Source organism: Oryctolagus cuniculus, chromosome 8 (genome assembly GCF_051225735.1).
Source record: "Oryctolagus cuniculus isolate XC-2025 breed Fujian yellow rabbit chromosome 8, ASM5122573v1, whole genome shotgun sequence".
NCBI lineage: Eukaryota > Metazoa > Chordata > Mammalia > Lagomorpha > Leporidae > Oryctolagus > Oryctolagus cuniculus.
Window position 1 is genome coordinate 72,340,762 of NC_142874.1, and position 19,841 is coordinate 72,360,602.

At 40.9% G+C, this 19,841-nt stretch overlaps 1 protein-coding gene across 11 annotated transcripts in view; it reads left to right on the top strand.

The window, feature by feature from the left end:
* The window catches only part of TRPC3 (transient receptor potential cation channel subfamily C member 3), a 175,292-nt gene that overhangs the window by 151,951 nt on the left and 3,500 nt on the right, over positions 1 to 19,841 (top strand). For 6 of the 11 annotated variants that reach the window (XM_089302565.1, XM_089302566.1, XM_017347554.4 and 3 more), the window contains 2 exons: positions 727 to 810; positions 18,476 to 18,551. In XM_089302565.1, the coding sequence (XP_089158691.1) occupies positions 727 to 810; positions 18,476 to 18,551 (160 nt within the window). Of the gene's footprint in view, positions 1 to 726; positions 811 to 11,717; positions 11,929 to 18,475; positions 18,552 to 19,841 lie in introns of those variants that run through there. The other 5 variants (XM_089302562.1, XM_089302563.1, XR_016212012.1 and 2 more) reach the window with 4 other exon arrangements.

Sequence of the window (19,841 nt, forward strand, 5' to 3'; positions counted from 1 at the left end):
TACACCTTTTGGGGTGTGGGCTCCTGCCTTGGAGTAACACCTTGCAGATGGCAGTTTGCCTGGTCTTACTTGCAAGTCTTACTCATACATCTACTTGAAGCATAGCCAATACCTTTGGGCTTCTCTTGCTTTACATTCCTGCCCATTTAAATGCTAAACCATTAATAAGAAAAAGAAAGTAAAAACCGAAATGAAATTTCCTTAGCCCAATTCTCACCAAAGCTGTGAACTTGACTCAAAATCAGGCCAAGATGCTTGGGAAGATGTGTTATTTTGGCTAACATTTTAAGGCTGCAAAACACTAAATAATATCATCTGAAATGTAATATGTGTCTGTTCAAATTTAAGGGAGGCTCTTGGCCTCAGGAACTACCCTAATGCTTTTATGGAACTTTGCCTTCTAAATGCCATGAGCACATTTTTATAAAGTATACAAGGCCCTCAGAGAAAATTACGTCTAGTATGAACCAACATTTTAAAACATGCTTTCAGTTAAACAGTTCTGTTACAGTACATCTTGCCAACATTTTGATGAATGAGGGCATGTTGCTCACATTAATTTTTACCTTCAAAAATACATTAACTCACTTAGGAAACCCAACTTCCACAAAATGTTTCTTGGAAATGTTGACTCCAGAAATGTTATCAAGGCAAATAAAATAGATTATATTTTTTATTCCAAATAAATGTATTCTAATTTACTAGGTTAATTGTATTCTTTCCTAGTTAAACCTCTTCACTCAGTCTAACTCAAGAGTTTTTGAATCACACAGTTTTAACAGCATTCTCAACCAGCCAACACGTTATCAGGTAAGCATTCATTAGACATACCTTTTTCTCTGTATGAGATTCCATATATGTCTTTGTGTGCGTGTATGTGCGTAGTAAGTAAAATTGTATCATTCAAATGTACTACAAGGCTATTATAGAACAGAGAAAATAGTATGTTAGTTGGAGGAGACTTTAGAAATCAGAGTCCAGGACCGGCACTGTGGCACAGTGGGCAAAGCCACTGTCTGCAATGCTGGCATCTCATATGGGCACTGGTTTGAGTCCCAGCTGCTCCTCTTACAATTCCAGCTCTCTGTCTTGGCCTGGAAAAGCGGTAGAAGATGGCCCAAGTGCTTGGGCCCCTGCATCCGTGTGGGAGACTGGATCAGCCCAGCTGCAACCATTGCAGCCATTTGGGGAGAGAACCAGTGTATAGAAGACTTCTCTGTCTCCTGCCTCTCTGTAAATCTGCCTTTCAAATAAATAAATAAATATTTAAAACAGAAAAAGAAATCAGAGTCCAAGTCCTTAGTTGTTTTTTTCTTTTTTCTAAACTGAGGGAGAAGAGTTTCTTTTGCAATATTGAAAGCAAACTGTTGGTACAATTTCCAAAGAAATGTTTCATGTACTTTGAACTGGAGAAAGCAGTAGATTAGAACAAATAATGCTATGACAGTTTGAAACCCTTCTCCATATTTTTCTTTCAGTTGATCCACATTTGAAATGATTATCTGACTATACTGTGTCATCAGTACATTAAAATATCTTGCGCACTTTGTTATTGAGTGTGACATACTATTCTCCAACTCGAAGTTATCGTCCTTTATTACCTGGTTGATCATTTTTGATCATCAGACCTTTAGATTTCTAATGTATATAAGGTCACAAGAATGAAGATCAAAGAATTTATAATGCATGATGATGTCAATTGATAGATATAGTCTTCTTTGTACAGTTTTCTTGGAAGTAGCAAATGCTCTAAAATTGTTTAACACATTGATTTTCAAAGCACAACCATTAGTTTTATTTATTTGTCTGTTTGGTTTTGAATAGTCACTGACTGGCTTTATTTTCTATTCTATAAACTTCTAAAGGTGTCCTCAACTAGGTGAGCGTGGTATGGAATATTTTCCAACACCTCTTAAGTAATCTCAAATTTTAGGCTGTTCACTGTTTACAAGGTTATTTCTAAGTTGCAAACAACTCCCTCCATGGTTTTTTCCCCTGTGTTCCTCTGTTTGGGCTTGACTGCCATAATCCTATGGACAGAAAGGGCAAGGACGTTAAGGAGTTTTTTCCTTGCATCTGGATGAAGCTTTACTTTTTTTTTTTTTTTTTTAAGATTTATTTATTCATTTGAAAGAGATACAAAGAGAGAGATCTTCCATCCACTTGTTCACTCCCCAAATGGCACCCATGGCCAGGGCTGGGCCAGGCTGAAGCCAATAGCCAGGAGCTTCTTCTGAGTCTCCCACACGGGTGCAGGGACCCAAGGACTTGGGCCATCTTCTACTGCTTTCCCAGGTCATAGCAGAGAGCTGGATCAGAAGTGGAGCAGTCAGGACTTGAACCCGCGCCCATATGGGATGCCACAGCACTGGCCTTGTGTTTTTGTTTCTTTTTTTAAATCATGGATAAACTTGACCTTCTTTCTTTTTAATATTCTATATTCTCATGGCCTAATATACTTGTATGTTTGCTTTTATTGATGGCTGTTTGTTACCAATTAAGAGGAATCTTTCGGCCGGCGCTGCAGCTCAATAGGCTAATCCTCCACCTAGCGGCGCCAGCACACCGGGTTCTAGTCCCGGTCGGGACGCTGGATTCTGTTCCTGTTGCCCCTCTTTCAGGCCAGCTCTCTGCTGTGGCCCGGGAAGGCAGTGGAGGATGGCCCAAGTGCTTGGGTCCTGCACCCCATGGGAGACCAGGAGAAGCACCTGGCTCCTGCCTTCAGATCAGCGTGGTGCGCCGGCCGCAGCGCGCCAAGCCGTGGCGGCCATTGGAGAGTGAACCAACCGCAAAGGAAGACCTTTCTCCCTGTCTCTCTCTCTCACTATCCACTCTGCCTGTCAAAAAAAAAAAAAAAAAAAAAAAAAAAAAGAGGAATCTTTCATCTGTTGTGATATGAATTGAGAATTTTTTCATCAATTTGTTATACATCTTATTTTTATATTTTGGGTGGTTTGTTCCCACCCAGAGCTTTTTATTTTTGTGTAATCAACTTTTTTTTAAAAAGGATTTTTATGTATTTGTTTGAAAGGCAGAGTAATAGAGAGAGAAGGAGAAACAGGAAGATCTTCATCCTCTGGTTCATCCCCAAATGGCTGCAGCTGCTTGGGCTGGGTCAAGCCGAAGCCAGGACCCAGAAACTTCATTTGGGTCTCCCATGTGTGTGTAGGGACCCAAGGACTTAGGCCATCCTCCTCTGATCCATACAGAAGATAGCTTAAAGTAATGTGGGAAAATTTTATCTTTTCTTCCAGATGATTATACAGTTAGCTATGTTGAATAATTTGCTTTTTTCATTGTTTTGAAATATCACCTTTATCACTTAATAAATTCCTGTATGTAGTTTACTTCTAAGCTTTCCGTTCTGTTCCACTGATCAATCTATTCATCCTGTAGAACCATGTTATTTTGATGATTATAGTTTAAAACAAACAAAAAAATGAACAAAAACACACAAACACACACACACGCACCTCCTTACTTCAGGATGCCTGTTTTACAGAATTTTCCTGGCTTCTGTATTTTATCTATGTCAATTTTAGAGTCAGCTTGTCTAGTTTACAAAATGCACTGTTTCGGTATTTTTATTATGTCTGTTAATTTACGCAGAATTGGTATCTTTATGATGTTATGTTTTCCTTTTTAAGAACAGGATACGCTTCCATTTATTCAGGTCCTCTTTTGTCTACTCATTTCATTTTAAAGTAGTCTTTGTATTGCTCATATTAATTAGGATTAATTTGGTGTAACACACACAAAACCACTAAGTGGCTAAAGGGAAACAAACTGATTTCTGTCTTATGTTACAAAGATAGGAGGTGGTCATTCCAGAGCTCCTAGTAGGATACTGACCTATGTCAAAGACCTAGGCCTTTTCTGTATTAGTCTCATGAGGGTGGTTCAGCGTGACATTGTCTTGTGACCCACTAAAACTCCTGGGGCTATGGCTCTTCTGGACTATGTTGAACTCTTTACCTAGAATAGAGTTAATCTTCGGTGTATAAAGTTAATTGAAAATGGATCATAGTAAAAAATAAGACTGGGAATAGGAGAGGGAGGAGAAAGAGGGGTGGGAATGTGGGTGGGAGGGCGAGAATTGTGGGAAGAATTACTGTGTTCTTAAAGTTGTAATTATGAAAGGCATGCAAACAAATAAAATTAATTAATTAATTAAAAATTATCTCTAAAGTTGCATGGAGGCTGGGAAAAAAGTTCTAATTTCAGTTAGCCATATGCCAGACCAAAAAACTGGGGAAGAGAAATGTTGGTCTCTGCTAAAGTAGATTGTATTATTTGTCTTGGTGCTTATCCTTTTTTTTTTTTTTAGCAAGCTTTTAGTTAATAAATATAAATTTCATAGGTATAGCTTTTGGAATATATTTTTGGTTCTTCCCCCCCATACCCACCTTCCCACCCCCAAAACCATTCCACCTCCTACTCCCTCTCTCATCCCATTCTTCATTAAGATTCGTTTTTAATTATCTTTATATACAGAAGATCAACTCTATACTAAGTAAAGAGTTTAACAGTTTTTGTGGTGCTTATCTTAATGCCTTAAGTATAGTTATATCTTTCTAACTTGAATTGTTTGTTCCCAGTTTTATCTTCTGACCCTCCTGCTCTAAACTATTAGAAACTCAAAGTGCTTATTTTATCATTCACCATTGTTCCCCTTCCTGTCTCAGGTCCTGCTAGTTAAATCATTGAAACTTTAAGGAAGGAGGAAAATTCTTTTCCTCTACTCTTAGTTTAGTACCTGGGACTTGCAAATTAAAATAACAAAAGAGGGGCTGTCTCTGTTTTGCCTTTTCTCTCTGTTACTCTGCATTTGAAATAATCTTTAAAAAAAAAAATAACAAGACAGAATGTAACAGGAGGGAAAGAGCAGAGTCTATGTATGCAAATGCACATATGTTTGGGAGAACTCAGTGATGATTATAATTTGAGGCCTGTACACAGACTTAACAAAGGGAGATAAAGTTGTGGAGAAGGAAGAGGACAAAGGAAAATGAATTGGGGTCCCTAGGAGCAATAAATTGTGAGAAGGTAAATATATGGGAGAAATTAATGGAAGAGAAGAGTTATCTTAGTAAGTGCAGACCCATCATGGTGCCAGCTTTCTTCCCCAGTTTTCACTGGGGTTGTTTTCCTCCACCTGGTGTGAGAGAGGGAGAAGTCCTTCATAGAGGGAAATTTGTGTTCTACTTTTAGGGAGTCGGGGAGGGCAAAGAATTCTTTCTGTGTTTGCTGCTTCTCAGTTGTGCTAAGATCAAAATAATCTTTATGCCGAAGTGGCATATTTTATGATGGCGTGTTCTGATCCCTTGACCATGTTGTTAGGATTATAACTCACATTTGTTTTAGCTTAAGTCCCACAGTTAAACAGAATCAGTACTCACCGCCAGTCTTTTTGCCATAATTTTCCACTAATCTCTTTGTGAGTTTAGTTTGTCTTCTGGGGCCAGCGCCATGGCTCACTTGGTTAACACTCAGCCTGCGGCACTGGCATCCCATATGGGAACCGGGTTCTAGTCCCGGTTGCTCCTCTTCCAGTCCAGCTCTCTGCTGCGGCCCAGATGGCAGTGGAGGATGGCCCAAGTGCTTGGGCCCTGCACCCGCATGGGAGACCAGGAAGAAGCACCTGGCTTCTGGCTTTGGATTGGCGCAGCACCAGCCGTAGTGGCCATTTGGGGGGGTAAACCAACAGAAGGAAGACCTTTCTCTCTGTCTCTCTTTCCCACTGTCTATAACTCTACCTGTCCAAAAAAAAAAAAAGTTTGTCATCTTGTAGGTTCTTCAAGAAGAGTTCACTGGAACTTTGTTCTTGGAGCTATTTCTGAACTAGTTTCTGTGTTCTGCATATTATGTGAATATAATAGCTATGAAATCCATAGGTGACACTTTATTCTAAAAACATGTTTGCAGACAGTGCTAAGCTGTCTAGCTGGAATGGAATGTCGACATGGTAGAGTTTGAGGTCAGTCTGTTTTCCTCATATAATTGACCTGAGGTTTTGATTTGACTACCCTAAGTTTTCTTTATCTTTTAAATTCAGTAACTTGCAAGTGATTGCTCTGTAGGTGGAACTGCATTAATTTTTCCTGGCATACAGCATGGCCTTTTAATCTGTACATTTAGCTTTTGCTTGTTTCTGAAAATTTTTATCTTGAAATATTTTTTCTGATCCATTATTCTTGGTCTCTTCCTCAAAGACACCAGTTGGATGCCTGCTGAATTTTCTTTGGTGTCTCCCAAAACTACCATTTTGTCATTGTTCCCTTTGAATTTTTCATCCATTCTACTTTTACTCCTTTTTTCTCAGATTGTATTTTATTTCTATCTTCATTTGTGCTGCTTCTAATTTGCCTTTTATTTCTTTGATTTTTTTTCCCTCTTCTTTTCTTGAAATATGCCAGCTTATATAACTTTTTCCTCTTTTTTTTTTTTTTGCTCACCATGTTTTCCTTGATCCCTTTTTTAAAAATTTGTATTTGTTCATTTTTATTTATTTGAGAGACAGAAAGTGATCTTTTGTCTGCTAGTTCTCTCCCCAAATGCCTGCCAATAGCCAGAGTTGGGCCAGGCTGAAGTCAGGAACCCAGAAATCCGTCCAAGTCTTCCATGTGGGTGGAAGGAATCCAAGTACTTGGGTCATCATCTGCTGTTCCCAAGTGTATTACCAGGGAGCTGGATGGAAAGCAAAAGCAGGACTAGACCCCAGGCACTCCCATGTGGGATGCCTGCATCCCACCGCAGGTGGTGGCTTAAGTCACTTTGCTATAAGGTCCTGTTCTCTTTGACCTCTTTGTGGTCTTACTTCAAAGACATTTTTTTGCTTCATATGTTAAAGATAGTATTATGGTTTAAATAATGGTTTTATGTTGACTTGCTCAGCCTTTCAGAACCATGACAAAGTACTCAGGAAGGTTTGTTTTTAGCTCAGGGTTTCAGAAGTAAACAATCCAAGATTGGGTGGGCCCTATCAGTTGGGCCATCTGGTGAGACCAGAAGATGGCAACATGGGAGCATATGAGGATGAACAATTGCATGGTGAGCCAGGAAGCAGAGAGAGTGGTGAAACCTGACTCAGGTTTCTGATGGCATACCCCCAATGACAATCTTTGTATGAGACCCCAACCCCAGTCACCATAATTGGGTTTCCACCCACTTTGTACCATTAACTTACACGACTTTGGGGTTGAACAATCACATGTGTCTAGAAGCCAGATCTTGTTCAAACCATAGTATATGTTTTCATCTGTTCTTTAACAGTGTATTTGTTAGCTTTCTCATGGTTCTGGAGGTATTTTGTTACTTTTCATAGTTCTGAAGCTGGAAGTCAAGATCCAGCTGCCAGGTGGGTACCTGCTCCTTGGATCATAGATAGCCATCTCTCACGAGTGTATAAGGTGTCCGGTGCGTAATGGATCTTCCCAGGCAGACGAATCGATTAATTCACAGGCTTTTATTGGGGTTCCGCTCCCGGGCGAGGTTCCCTGGTCCCAACAGAGCAACAGAGAGTGGGTGGGGGGTGGGGGTGGGGGGTGGGAAAGTCGCGCCTCAGAGATTGGGAGAGCTCCTTTTATAGATTCAGGGCATGGGAGTTAAAGGTTGAGGTGGGTCTGATTCTCATTGGTTGACCTTTAGGCACCCGCAGGGACCTTGACAAGGACTTTCCATTCCCGGAAGTGTAGGCCTTCCTTCCCTGTGGATCCCAAAGCTATCAGAGTGTTTCTGTGCCCAAAACCAAAACAAAACAAAAAAGTGGAGTAGGGGCAAGAAAGCTATGGGGGTCCTTTATTAAAATACTAATCCCATTCATGAAGGCTCTACCCTCATGATTGTATCACCTCCTAATCCCTTCATATTTGCATTTAGGATTTTGACATGTGATTTGGGGATTAAAAAAAATAAAACAACTCTGGGAGTGGGTGGGCATTTGGTCTGGTGGTTAAGATGCCACTTGGAATGCCCTCATCCCCTATCGTGGTACCTGGGTTTGGGCCCCAGCTCCATTTCCTATGCCAACGTCCTGCTTAGGTGCTCCCTGGAAGGCAGCAGCGATGGCTTAGATATGGGGGTCCCTGCTACTCACTCGGATACCTGGATGGAGTTCCTGACTCCTGGCTTGGACCTGGCTCCTGGCTTGGACCTGGCTCACCCCTGGCTTTTGCAGGCCATTTGGGGAATGAACCAGGAGGTGAAAATTTTTGTCTGTTTCTGTGTGTCTCTGTCTTTCAGATAAAATACAAATTAGTAAATAATCCTCTTAAATCTTAAAAAAATTCAATCCATGAGTAATAACAGCAGTTGTTTCATTTTTATGGAATTTTGTTTCATGAACTATGATTACCATAGATAAGACTTACCTTTAAAATATTCTAGGACTAAGTCTGCTGAATGGGAATTTTTCTCTCAAAAGGGTAACACCTGGAATTCACTAATTCTAGTGGTACTATCACAACTCAGAACGTTTTTAGAACATTTTAAATAATCACTGTTACAAGGGTGAACCTGTGGCTCAGAGGCTAAGATGACACTTCGGATGCCTGTGCCTCCAGTTTTAGCTTCCTACTAATGTGTGCTCTGGGAGGCAGCAGACTTAAGTAGTTAGGTTCCTGCCACCCATGAGGGAGAGCTGGATTGTTTACAGATCCTGGCTTTAGCCAGGGCCAGTCCCAGCTATCGAGAGTATTTCGGGAGTAAACCAACGGGTGGACAATCTCTTTCCTTCTCTGCCTCTCTCTCTACCTTTCAAATAAATAAATAAAAACTAAAAGAAAAAAGTTTATATAAGTTGAATTAAATGGCACGCCTAAAAATACTTCTGTAGTTTTAAGCAAACAAAAATATTTCATTTTCATTATTTTATGGTTACTAAATTCAGTTAATTATCCATATTAATAATTTTTTTGAAAAATAATAAGGTTATTTTAAAAAAATAATCATATTCACCTTCAAAAAACACATGGCCTTAACCAATAGTGTCATCACTTTAAGTGTTTTATATGCAAATGAGTGTTTCCTCTACAAAATATTTCTTTAGAGACAGAAAATAGAATGTGCCTCTAGGGCCAACAAAGTTTCAAAATTGCTTTGATCAATGGCAGGATTTATATTAAAATTAATTATTAATAGCACGCTAAAATCTTTTATGTGTGTAAAAATCCTTTTTAAAAACTGGGGGTGACTTTTCTTGACAATATAAGGACTTGGAAGGATGATTATGATTGAATTTTTGCCAATTTTAGTGATGTTTTCTTGAGTACCTGTGCTACTTTCATTATTTCAAGTTGAAAGCAGACAGATGTGTTAAGGTGTATTGAGAACTAGGCTCTGTCTTACTCTGTCTGTGGTTCCTCTTGCAGCAGCTCTGCCTTTTTTTTGTCTTTTTTTCTTTTTGACAGGCAGAGTGGACAGTGAGAGAGAGAGACAGAGAGAGAAAGGTCTTCCTTTGCCATTGGATCACCCTCCAATGGCCGCCGCTGCAGCCGGCGCACCGCACTGATCCGATGGCAGGAGCCAGGATCCAGGTGCTTTTCCTGGTCTCCCATGGGGTGCAGGGCCCAAGCACCTGGGCCATCCTCCACTGCACTCCCTGGCCATAGCAGAGAGCTGGCCTGGAAGAGGGGCAACCGGGACAGAATCCGGCGCCCCAACCGGGACTAGAACCTGGTGTGCCGGCGCCGCATGGTGGAGGATTAGCCTATTGAGCCACGGCGCCGGCTAAGCAGCTCTGCTTTAACAACCAGCTTTGGTTGGGGAATACCTTAAGCCCAGGTAGTGCTCTAAGAGAAGGGGATCACTGCTTTACCGGAAACACTTGCAGTCTGTCTCTAAAGGGTGTAAGGAAAGAGAGGCAGAACAGAGAAGCGATAGGATATGAACTCACAGGCAAAGCAAATTTCTTTCAAGGGCAGTAAGTTCACAGGGGTGATCAACTGCTGGCATGCACACAGAGCGAGCACGAGGCAGGCTGGATCTTATATAAATCCGGTAGACTAAGGTAGACTAAGGGTCCAGAGGGGAGGACGGTGGGTGGAGCTGAGCTAGTTGGTACAGGTTTTTCTCAAAACTCTATAGGCCTTCCTCTCTGCTGGGACCAGTTGGCTGGAAAAGAATGCAGAGGGTGGGGTAGGGGACAATGCAGGGTGTGGGATTGAGCTGCTTTGAGAAAGAATGCAGGGGCAGAGGAGTCCTGGGAGTGAGGTGGGATGGGTTGTATCTGCTTTCAGACAAGCAGCTAGAATGGCTGAGGCCTATGTCCTTTCTCTGTCAAAGTGGACAAAATAAAGCATTCGCATGGCGCTTCAGTCGCAGTGAGCTTCCTGGCGTGTTTAGGATAAGCCCTACTGTGCATGGTGTTAGGCTTTAAGATACAGTCCATGACTTCAAAAATCTCTCCACTGGAGTAAAAGAGCAATGTTGAGGTGAGGAAGAAGGAAAGGAAAGAAAAATGTAGGCCAACATTCACGCAACACTGTAATAAGACTTTGTAGTGTAGGTATGCCTCTATATGAAATGTAAATAAATCTAACTACAGTTAAATGAAATGGTAGGGGACCCAAAAGAGGAAATATTTGAAAGTCAATCAAGCGGTAGCAACAGCAAATATATTTTCTTGTTCCAAGGAACAGCACTTGGACCAGTGGCTAGAAGGTACAGTAAAGCAGATTTGTTCCCAGTACACAGGGATTGTTTGCTAACAGCTACAGTTGCCCAAAAATGGATTAAACTAGCTGTTTGGAAAAAGTACCAGACTCTGAATCACAGATGTTTATACAGGGATTGTGTAAGGTGATCTGTCAGGAGTCTAATAATGAAAATATGAAAAAACGATGACTTTAAAGGTCCCTTCCCTGTTAAAACTTTACTCTGTACTTCTGAGTTCTTTGTCCAAATTACTTTGATTAGCACTTTTTAGGTTTCTCAAATTCATATCACAAAATCTACTGATGACATGTAGAATTAAATGAGAGAATGGATAGGAAAGTACGTGATAGAGTGCTTAGTAATTGCTAGTTTAACTGAATAAGTAAAAAGAAAAGCTTTGACTCCTCTTGGCAGGAAAATCTCCAACCACTTTTATCTTAATTCTTTCTCCCGGTTTAAAAGTCAACTTGAGTTTTGCTTGCAAGAAGAAATGTCTTCTGTAACTACTACCTGGTGTCTTCACCTGGCTACTGCTGTGGAGCGAGGTCTGATATGCATAGAAGCCAATACTGCTGCACCAGCTTTTGAACAAAGAATGGCTTTTTAGTGGGGGTCAGCTAGCAAAGAAGCTGGAATTGGGCTCAAATCAGTCTCCCTGTTCTCGGGTCCGGGCGGGTGGTATGGGGAAGACAAGCCGGTATGCGGAAGCACTGGCTAGGCAATCTTTAATTGGGGGTGGAGGGTTTTGAACCAGGCCATTTATGGTAAGGCATAAGTGAGATGGAGCTCTGCACAGTATCTTCCAGGTCAAATGAGCCCTTAATCCCGAAAGGTTTCTGGCGTTCAGGTTCCGGTAATGCTCCCTGCTTATGTGGGAAGGAAATACTGGTTCCGAGATGTTCCTTAAGGCTAAAGGCTTCCTCCCCTGCGCATACCCAGGTTACCTGCCCTGCGATTTGGGCTCTGTTGTATTTGAAAGGTGGCTTGGCATCCTGTTATTGATGGTTTAAACTGGTTCTGCTGTTACGGTGCCACTCAGTTACAGTTTTGGACTTTCTCTCTAGGCTTCCATACCCTGGACAGAAACAAAATCTATCATCTACTCTTTAAAGAGTGACTCACAGCCTCATCAAATCTAGCCTATTCCTGGAGGTTTGTGGAATGTGGAGCAGACTTCTATTGTGGTATTAAGCAAGGTGGCTGAGAGAGAAAAAAAGATGAAGCTGTTATGGGTCAGTTTAATTTTTGGAACTGGCTTTGAAGAGAGAAATTTAGGTAAACATAATGTTTACAATTGTATTTTTGACTACTCTGACTTTCATGGTCCTTGCTTACAGTATTGTTATTAAGGTGAGTGAATCAAGATTTGCTTGGGGGAGGGGAAGCATTGTTCGGCTAGTGACACTTGCCTCCCAGATCAGAGTGCTGGCTGCTTCCAATCCAGGTTCCTGCTAATGCTTCCTAGAGGCAGCAGATTATGGCTCAAGTGCTTGGCCCCCTGCCACCTACAGGGAAGATCCCATGGAGTTCCAGGCTCCTGTCTTTGGCTTGGCCCCACCCTAGTTGTGTGGGTGTGAACCAGTGGATGGAAAACGTCTCTCTCATCTCTTTCTCTCTCTGTCTCTCTCTGTCACTCTGCTTTTCAAGTAGTTGAAAATAAGTAAGTTAACATTTGAAAAAAGGTTTGCTTTACAGAGGGCAAGATGATAAACATAGAATAATAGTTATGTTAACTGAGTAATTTACATGTACTATCTCTTTCCAGTATTTCCATTATAGGTTAAGGCAGCAAGATTCCATAGCTTCTAAATGATTGTCACAATTCAAATCCAGGCAATTTGTACTTGCCACTCATGTTCTTAATTATGTTAAAGAAAGAGCTGGACAGTAAAATGGTAAAAACAGATTTTATTCAGGAGCTATTGCAATAGGGGAAGGAGACCTTAAGGAGACTGTCTTTGCCAAAGCTTCCGGACTGAATGGAAATTGCTAATCTATGCCCCCTTCTCTGAGCTGAAGGTCATTTTGCAATTCACATGAATTATTTTTCCAACATGAACAAAAGGATAGATTATTACTAGCTGGTGCATCTCTGGGGAAAATGGTTTCAATCCAATATCAAGTATCTTCATGCCTTTTACAGAAGCTCCACCTTAGAGCAGTGGTGAATAAGTATATTTTAACTGTAAATATTAAGGTGAAAAATTTTATGGCGACGTGGCAAGGCTACAACATGCCAAAGTTTAAAAGGGAAAAATTTAATGTGACCATAATTTTCCCTATAAGTTAAAGACGAAATGAAAGTGAATATTTTCTCTTCAGTGAGGGGATTTGGCATGTAGCTTTGTTCAGAGTGTTTGTAGGGAACCTAAACTCTACATACACTTTAAAAATATTTTATTTTTGTATCATATTTGCTTCTGGCAGTAAATATAAGTTCACATAGACTTTTTCTTTTCTATATTTTTTACTTATTTGAGAGGCAGACAGAGAGAGCTCTTATCCACTGCTTCACTCTTCAAAGGCCTGCAACAGTGTGGGAAGTGGAGAGGGCTAGGTCAGGCTGAAGCTGGGAACTCAATCTAGGTCTCCCAAGTGAGTGGCAGGAACACAACTATTTGAGCCACTGCCTTCCAGGGTTAGAATTAGCAAGAAGTTGGAATGGGGACTGCAACTCAGGCACTACAGTAGGGGACACAGACAGTTTAACTTTTGGGTAAAACACTCGCCCCTATGTAAACTTTGTTTTTTTCAGAGAATATTATATAAATGTTTTAGAGAGGGTCTGTTGCTGTGGCACAGCTGATTAAAGCCATCTCCTGTAGCGCCAGCATCCCATTTGGGCACCAGTTTGCCACTTTGCCAGTTCAAGTCCTGGCTGTTCCACTTTCCATCCAGCTCTCTGCTATGGCCTGGGGAAGCAGCAGAAGATGGCCCAAGTGCTTGGGCCCCTGCACCCAAGTGGGAGAGCTGGATGAAGCTCCTTGCTCCTGACTTTCACCTGGCCCAGCCCCAGTCATTGCTGCCTTTTAGGGAATGCACCTTTTATCAGTGGATAAAAGAAAACTCATTTTAAAACTAGGCAGTGGTATTTGTTTTGAAACGTGTCTCCAAATCAAATCTGAAGGTTTTCTCCTTTCACCCACCTGTCCCCTGCTGAAGTCTTCTGTGGTTCTTGGGGTGTAGATGTGAGGAGACTGTGGTCAACCTGGCGTAGACCTTCCTGGTGCTCATCTCCTGTCTTATGAGCATGCAGAAGGCAACACAGGGCAAGCATCTTTTCACCTGAGTTAGCCACAGCATGCAAGGTTTTCCTAGTTGTGTTGTTGAATTATGGGATCTGAGACCTTTCCCAATTAACCCACAAAAGACAGTCACAGATGCAAGGGCAAGAGGATTTATTGTTTTATTGCCAGGAGCTGGGGCTCCCACCACACATACAACATAGGCAGTGGGGAGTGAGAAGCCCCGCCTCTCTCCTTCTCAGCGTTTTTATATGCTTGAGTAAACAAGTACATCTGTCATCACACACATATATTAGTTTCTTATTCTTCATATGTTAATTACCTAAATTTGAGTATTTTATTGGTGCATCTCAGCAGTCCAGGACTATATGTCTCAGAAGGAAGTGGTCACACAAGGAAGTAGGAGACCATTAATTTCAGGAAGTATTTACTAAGTTTCATTTTCTAAGAATTGGGCCTTCCCGTCTTCCTGGAGTTTGTGAAGCCTGTCATGGCGGTACAATTATCCCCCCCCCCCCCCCCACTTTTCTTACTCTGGACATCCGGCATTAAGTCATTGAGCAAGCAGCGCAGTACAGAAGCAAAAAGCAATTGATATTCAGCATCCGCTAGTTCTATATATATATATATATTTTTTTTTTTCTTCATTTCAACAGTGTGTCACTAACAGTGACCAAACTTTGATATCCTCTGTGTCCACGTGGGTGAGATGTGTTTGGAGGGCTCAATGGCTGACTCTGACATGAGGTGTCAGTCTAATTGGAACTTGTTCCTTGAGGATAACTCTTTGTTCTAGCCCCATTTGCTGAATAGACAATGATGCTTTCCCACTGATGGGTATTACTGCCTCCCACCAACCCAATGGAAATTTCCAGTGGAAATTTAGATTGCTGCCTCTCTTGTCTAGTTATTTTTTAAAAATTAATTTATTTGAAAGGCAGAGTTAGAGAGAGACAGAGATCTTCCATCAGCTTGTTCACTTCCCAGATGGCCACGATGTCTGGGGCTGAGACTTGGGCAAACTGAAGCTGGGAGCCCGGAGCTTCATCTGAGTCTCCCATGTGGGTAGCAGGGGCCCAAGCACCTGGGCCACCCTCCCCTGCCTTTCCCAGGCCGTTAGCAGGGAGCTGGATTGGAAGTGAAGCAGCTGGGACTCCAAGTGGCACCCATATGGGATGCCGGTGTCACAGGCAGCAGCTTAACCCGCTATGCCACAGTGCCAGCTCCTCTTGTTTCTTTTTTCTCCCTGATTTAACGGCCAGGAGGAAGCCAGAAAGTCTGCCAGAGTAGACACTCAATTGAGTACAGCATGCAGGGCTTCCTTTCTTTCAGATACTCTCATCTTTTATGAGTGACCACCTTAGATTCTCTTATTCTTTTCTTTACCAGGATGGAGAGCAAAGGGAGGGAATTGCCCCTCTTCCTGTAAGGCCCAGGATCCCTTCCATTCTCAGTCCTTTTCCTTGTGGGGGTGGGAGGAAGTGGGTTGTCAGCTCAGTTCTGGTCTGATGATCTCAGTAAACCCTGAGGGGAAGTGGCCATTTCCAGCTGCTAATGGCAACTTGATCTTATTCCATAGGTAAGTAGCATGCTTTGTCATTGGGTTAGGGCTTATCAGAAATCCCAGAAGGATTGGAAAAATCCCTGTTAGATTTCCATCACTGTAAAGAACTACTAGAGGCAGGGTACTTTCTAAAGAAAAGAAGCTTATTGTAGCTCACATTTCTGGAGGTGCCAGGTTTGGGGGCCTTGTCTGGCAGTGGCCTTCTTGCTAAGAGTCTTGAGGCAGTGCAAAACAAATCACATGGCAAGAGACAGGAAGGTGAGTGCATCTGTCTGTCTTGTATTCTCTCTCTCACTCCCCCTCTCTCCTTATAAAGCCACCAAGAGTCAATTCTGATCTAATCTAAGTCAAATTTCCACCTTTGGGAACTAAACTGCTGAGTTTAGGGGAGGGACAGATATTCAAACCATAGCAATTTCTCTTACATTAGGTTACATTTCATTGCTATCCTTTATTGTATTAAAGTTTAAAAATTATATGAATATAGATTTATCAGTCTCCTCATGGCTTGTCCTTTTACATATTCAATATTGACCTTTTTCTTTAAAATTATTTAATCCAATTGGCTCTCTTTTTTGGTGCATGGTGTGAAGTTGACATCTAATTTTAACTTTCCCATAAGGTTAGCCCATTGTTTGAGCTTTATTTATTGAATAGTCTCCCCCACCCCCGATTTATATTACTAACTTTCAAACTGGTTTAACTAATATGCATAGCTTTGTATTTTCTTTCTAAAGGAATCTGTCTTCACTGTCCCCTTTATTTGATGAGATCTCTGCTGTGTTTACCCATCATAATGAATTGTCTGTGCAGATAAGAAATTTCACTGATCTAGGGACTGCATTCAGTGCTGTGTCCCTGGCAGCTAATACAGTCCCTGACACGGGATTGGCTCTCAGTAAATATTTGCTGAATGAGTGAATGAGTCCAGTTTAAGAGCCACCCATCTGTGAATCTGTCTTGAGGTCCAGATTCCACACAACTCAACAGGTTTTATGGTTTAACTAGTAAAATGCACTTTTCCTACTCAATAGGGGTCTCTCCTGTTGTTATTTTCTAAAACAGATTTTGAATCGTCCTATATTCTTCTATTTCACTTGTCCTTGGCATCTAGTGGGACAACTAAGGTTATAATTTCTACTTCCTTAAAACTAAGGTGTATATTCTGTTCTTACTGTACTTGATTTCTCATTCAGGCCCTTTTCCCCCTTTCCTTTATTATATTTTAAATGTGATATTTTATACATGCACAAGAATGTATGGTACACGTAATAAACTATGAAGCATGAGCAGATGCACACCTATGAAACCACCACTTTACCTGACAAAGATAACATTGCTTATTGCTGTTTTCTACTTACATGTTATGCTCTGTCACATCCCTGTGCCTTCACTGAAGAGGAAATCACTGTCCTGAAGTGGGGATTTCTTATCCTCTTGTTACGGCATTCTTTTCAAATATATTTATTACATAAGTAGATAATCCTAAAAATGTATCACACAGATGTATTTGTCGTTGAGCTTCATAAGAATAGTGTCATACTCCATGCAGTCTTCTGCAACTGGAATTTTTCAATCAGCATGGTGCTTCTAAGGCTCATCCACACTGTGTCTGTGGCTGTGGTTCATTAATTTTGTTAATGAACAAATGACATTACACTGTGTGCTCTACTACAATTTTTGGTCTATTCTTGTGTTGGTGTGTGTTTAGATTGTTTCCAGTTTTTGCTCTTTGGAATAGGGTTGCTGTAAGTATCACTGTTATGTTTCTGGGTTTATGTGTGCAAAGCTTCTCTAGGTTCTATACCAAAGGATGGGCTTTTTGAAGAAAGGGTTTGCATATGTTCAACTTGAAAAGATAATAACAAATTATATTCAAAGTGATCGGTCTACTTATACTCATGCCAGTGAAGTATGAACATTCTCATTGATTCATATACTCTCCAACACTTGGCATTATCAAATTTATTTTCCCTTTATGAGAGGCAAATTTTTATCTGCTTTTAGTCATAATTTGTATTTCCACAAGCAAAAAGCTTCCTAAACTTATTGAGCATTCACATTTTTGCTTCAGGGAAATGACTCTTTTGTCCATTTTAAAATTTGGTTCAGGTCTTGTCATTCAAGTAAAGTTCTTTATATATTTGGATCCAAATTATTTGTCAGTTATAATTATTTACAGCATTTTCTCACAGTTTGTAGCTTGCATTGTTACTTCCTTTATGATATTTTAAAAATTTGATTGAAATTGAATTTATTAGTATTTTGTATTATGATTAAAATTTATTTTGTTTTTTTAAAAAAATCTAGCTTTACCTTGAAATATATTCCCTTATATTTCCTTTTAAAGGATTCAGAAACTTTGTCTTTCATACTTAAAAGGCATGTGGAACTAATTTTTTATTCATGGTATATGAGATAGGGTTCCAGTTTAATTTTTTCCATATGTATAAATAATTTCCTGTAGGATAATTCTCCTGTCAGAGCATTTATTTAGATTGAAAAAGAGTCACTCTCTGGTATTTATACAGAACTTAAAGATACTAGAAAGATATACACAAAAAAAGTTAATATCTTTAGATAGATATTGTAGTTATCAATGGTTTTATTCCTTTTGTTCTCTATATCTCCAAATTCTCTGTATTCGTATTTGCTTTTAAATGGAAAACAATAAGGCAGGTTGTGTGCATAGGTCATAATGTAGGATCAGTGTGCCTTAAAGAGAAACCATTAGTTGAAAGAGAAACTGTAAGTTGAAATTTTCCAGCTTAACTTTGTTTTGAAAGCTTCTATTCCTGGGGTGGGGAGAAGAGGCTGTTTGTGGATTATGCAATGTCTCAGCAGGTGAAAAAGATTAAGTTTTAAATCCTGGGTAATTCTCCTGTAAATAGTGACATACAATTCTTCTCCCCTAAGTTGTTTGTTTTACAGGTATTTAAGGTTCTTTGGAGAATGAGATTCAGGGTCCTTATGTGTATCATTGGTGATATGACCATCTCTTTTTGCCCAACAGCAGATAATGAAAAGACTTATAAAACGATATGTTTTGAAAGCACAAGTAGACAAAGAAAATGATGAAGTTAATGAAGGTAAGCATCTCCAAGATGAGAAATGTCCTTTAGTAATGAACTTAATGATCTTGGAAAACATCATATTGAAGCATACTTTAAAAACTCAATCTCTTGGTTGGAGCCAGCATTGTGGCCTACCGGGTTAGGCTGCCACCTGCAATACTGGCATTCCGTATGGGTGCTGGTTCAAATCCCTGCTGCTCTATTTCCAATCCAGCTCCCTGTTAATGGCCTGGTAAAAGCAGCAGAAGATGGCCCAAGTACTTGGGCTCCTGCCACCTACTTGGGAGACCTGGATGTAGCTCCTGGTTCCTGGCTCCTGGCTTTGGCCTGGCCCAGCCCTGACCATTGTGGCCATTTGGGGAATGAATCAGAGGATGGAAGATCTCTCTCTGTCTCTCCCTCTCTCTGTGTAACTCTGCTTTTCAAATAAATGATTTTTTTTTTGACAGGCAGAGTGGATAGTGAGAGAGAGACAGAGAGAAAGGTCTTCCTTTTGCTGTTGGTTCACCCTCCAATGGCCGCCACGGCTGGCATGCTGTGGCCGGTGCACCGCGCTGATCCGAAGGCAGGAGCCAGGTGCTTCTTCTGGTCTACCATGTGGGTGCAGGCCCCAAGGACTTGGGCCATCCTCCACTGCCTTCCTGGGCTATAGCAGAGAGCTGGCCTGGAAGAGGGGCAACTGGAACAGAATCCGGCACCCCGTCGGGCACTAGAACCCGGTGTGCTGGTGCCGCTAGGTGGAGGATTATCCTATTGAGCCGCGGCGCCGGCCAATAAATTAGTTCTTAAAAAAAAAAAAAAAAAAACAACAAAAACAAAACCACCCAATCTCAGTTTGCCATTAGGGTTCCTAAGATTGACAGCAGAATATTATGGTACATTTTGAAAATTCCATCTTTCTAAAGAAACAGTTATTAAAAATGTTGATCAGAGGAAATTTATCTTAGAGTTCTCCAACTGATGCTTAGAATGTAAAGGCTGCCATGTTTTTAGGGTTTTTAAATCCTTACATAGGTAGTCAGTAGTAATCAGTTTTTTTAGTGACTTTGTGTTAGTGTGAACATCTTTCCAGTGACATAGGTAAAAGAACACTTGATTCAGAATTCACAGTCTCCAGAAGACCCTCTGCTTGGTGTCCAGATACAAATACTCAAACTGTTTTTGAATGTGACTCTTCTCCATGGCTCGTCATCCAAGCATGCCTATTATTCAAGGCAGATCCGAGGCAGGGCATCTATGTGGACTACAAAAGTTTTTTCATTGAAGACTGAAGGGTAGAGCCAAAGTTCAGTCCCAGAGTTGGAA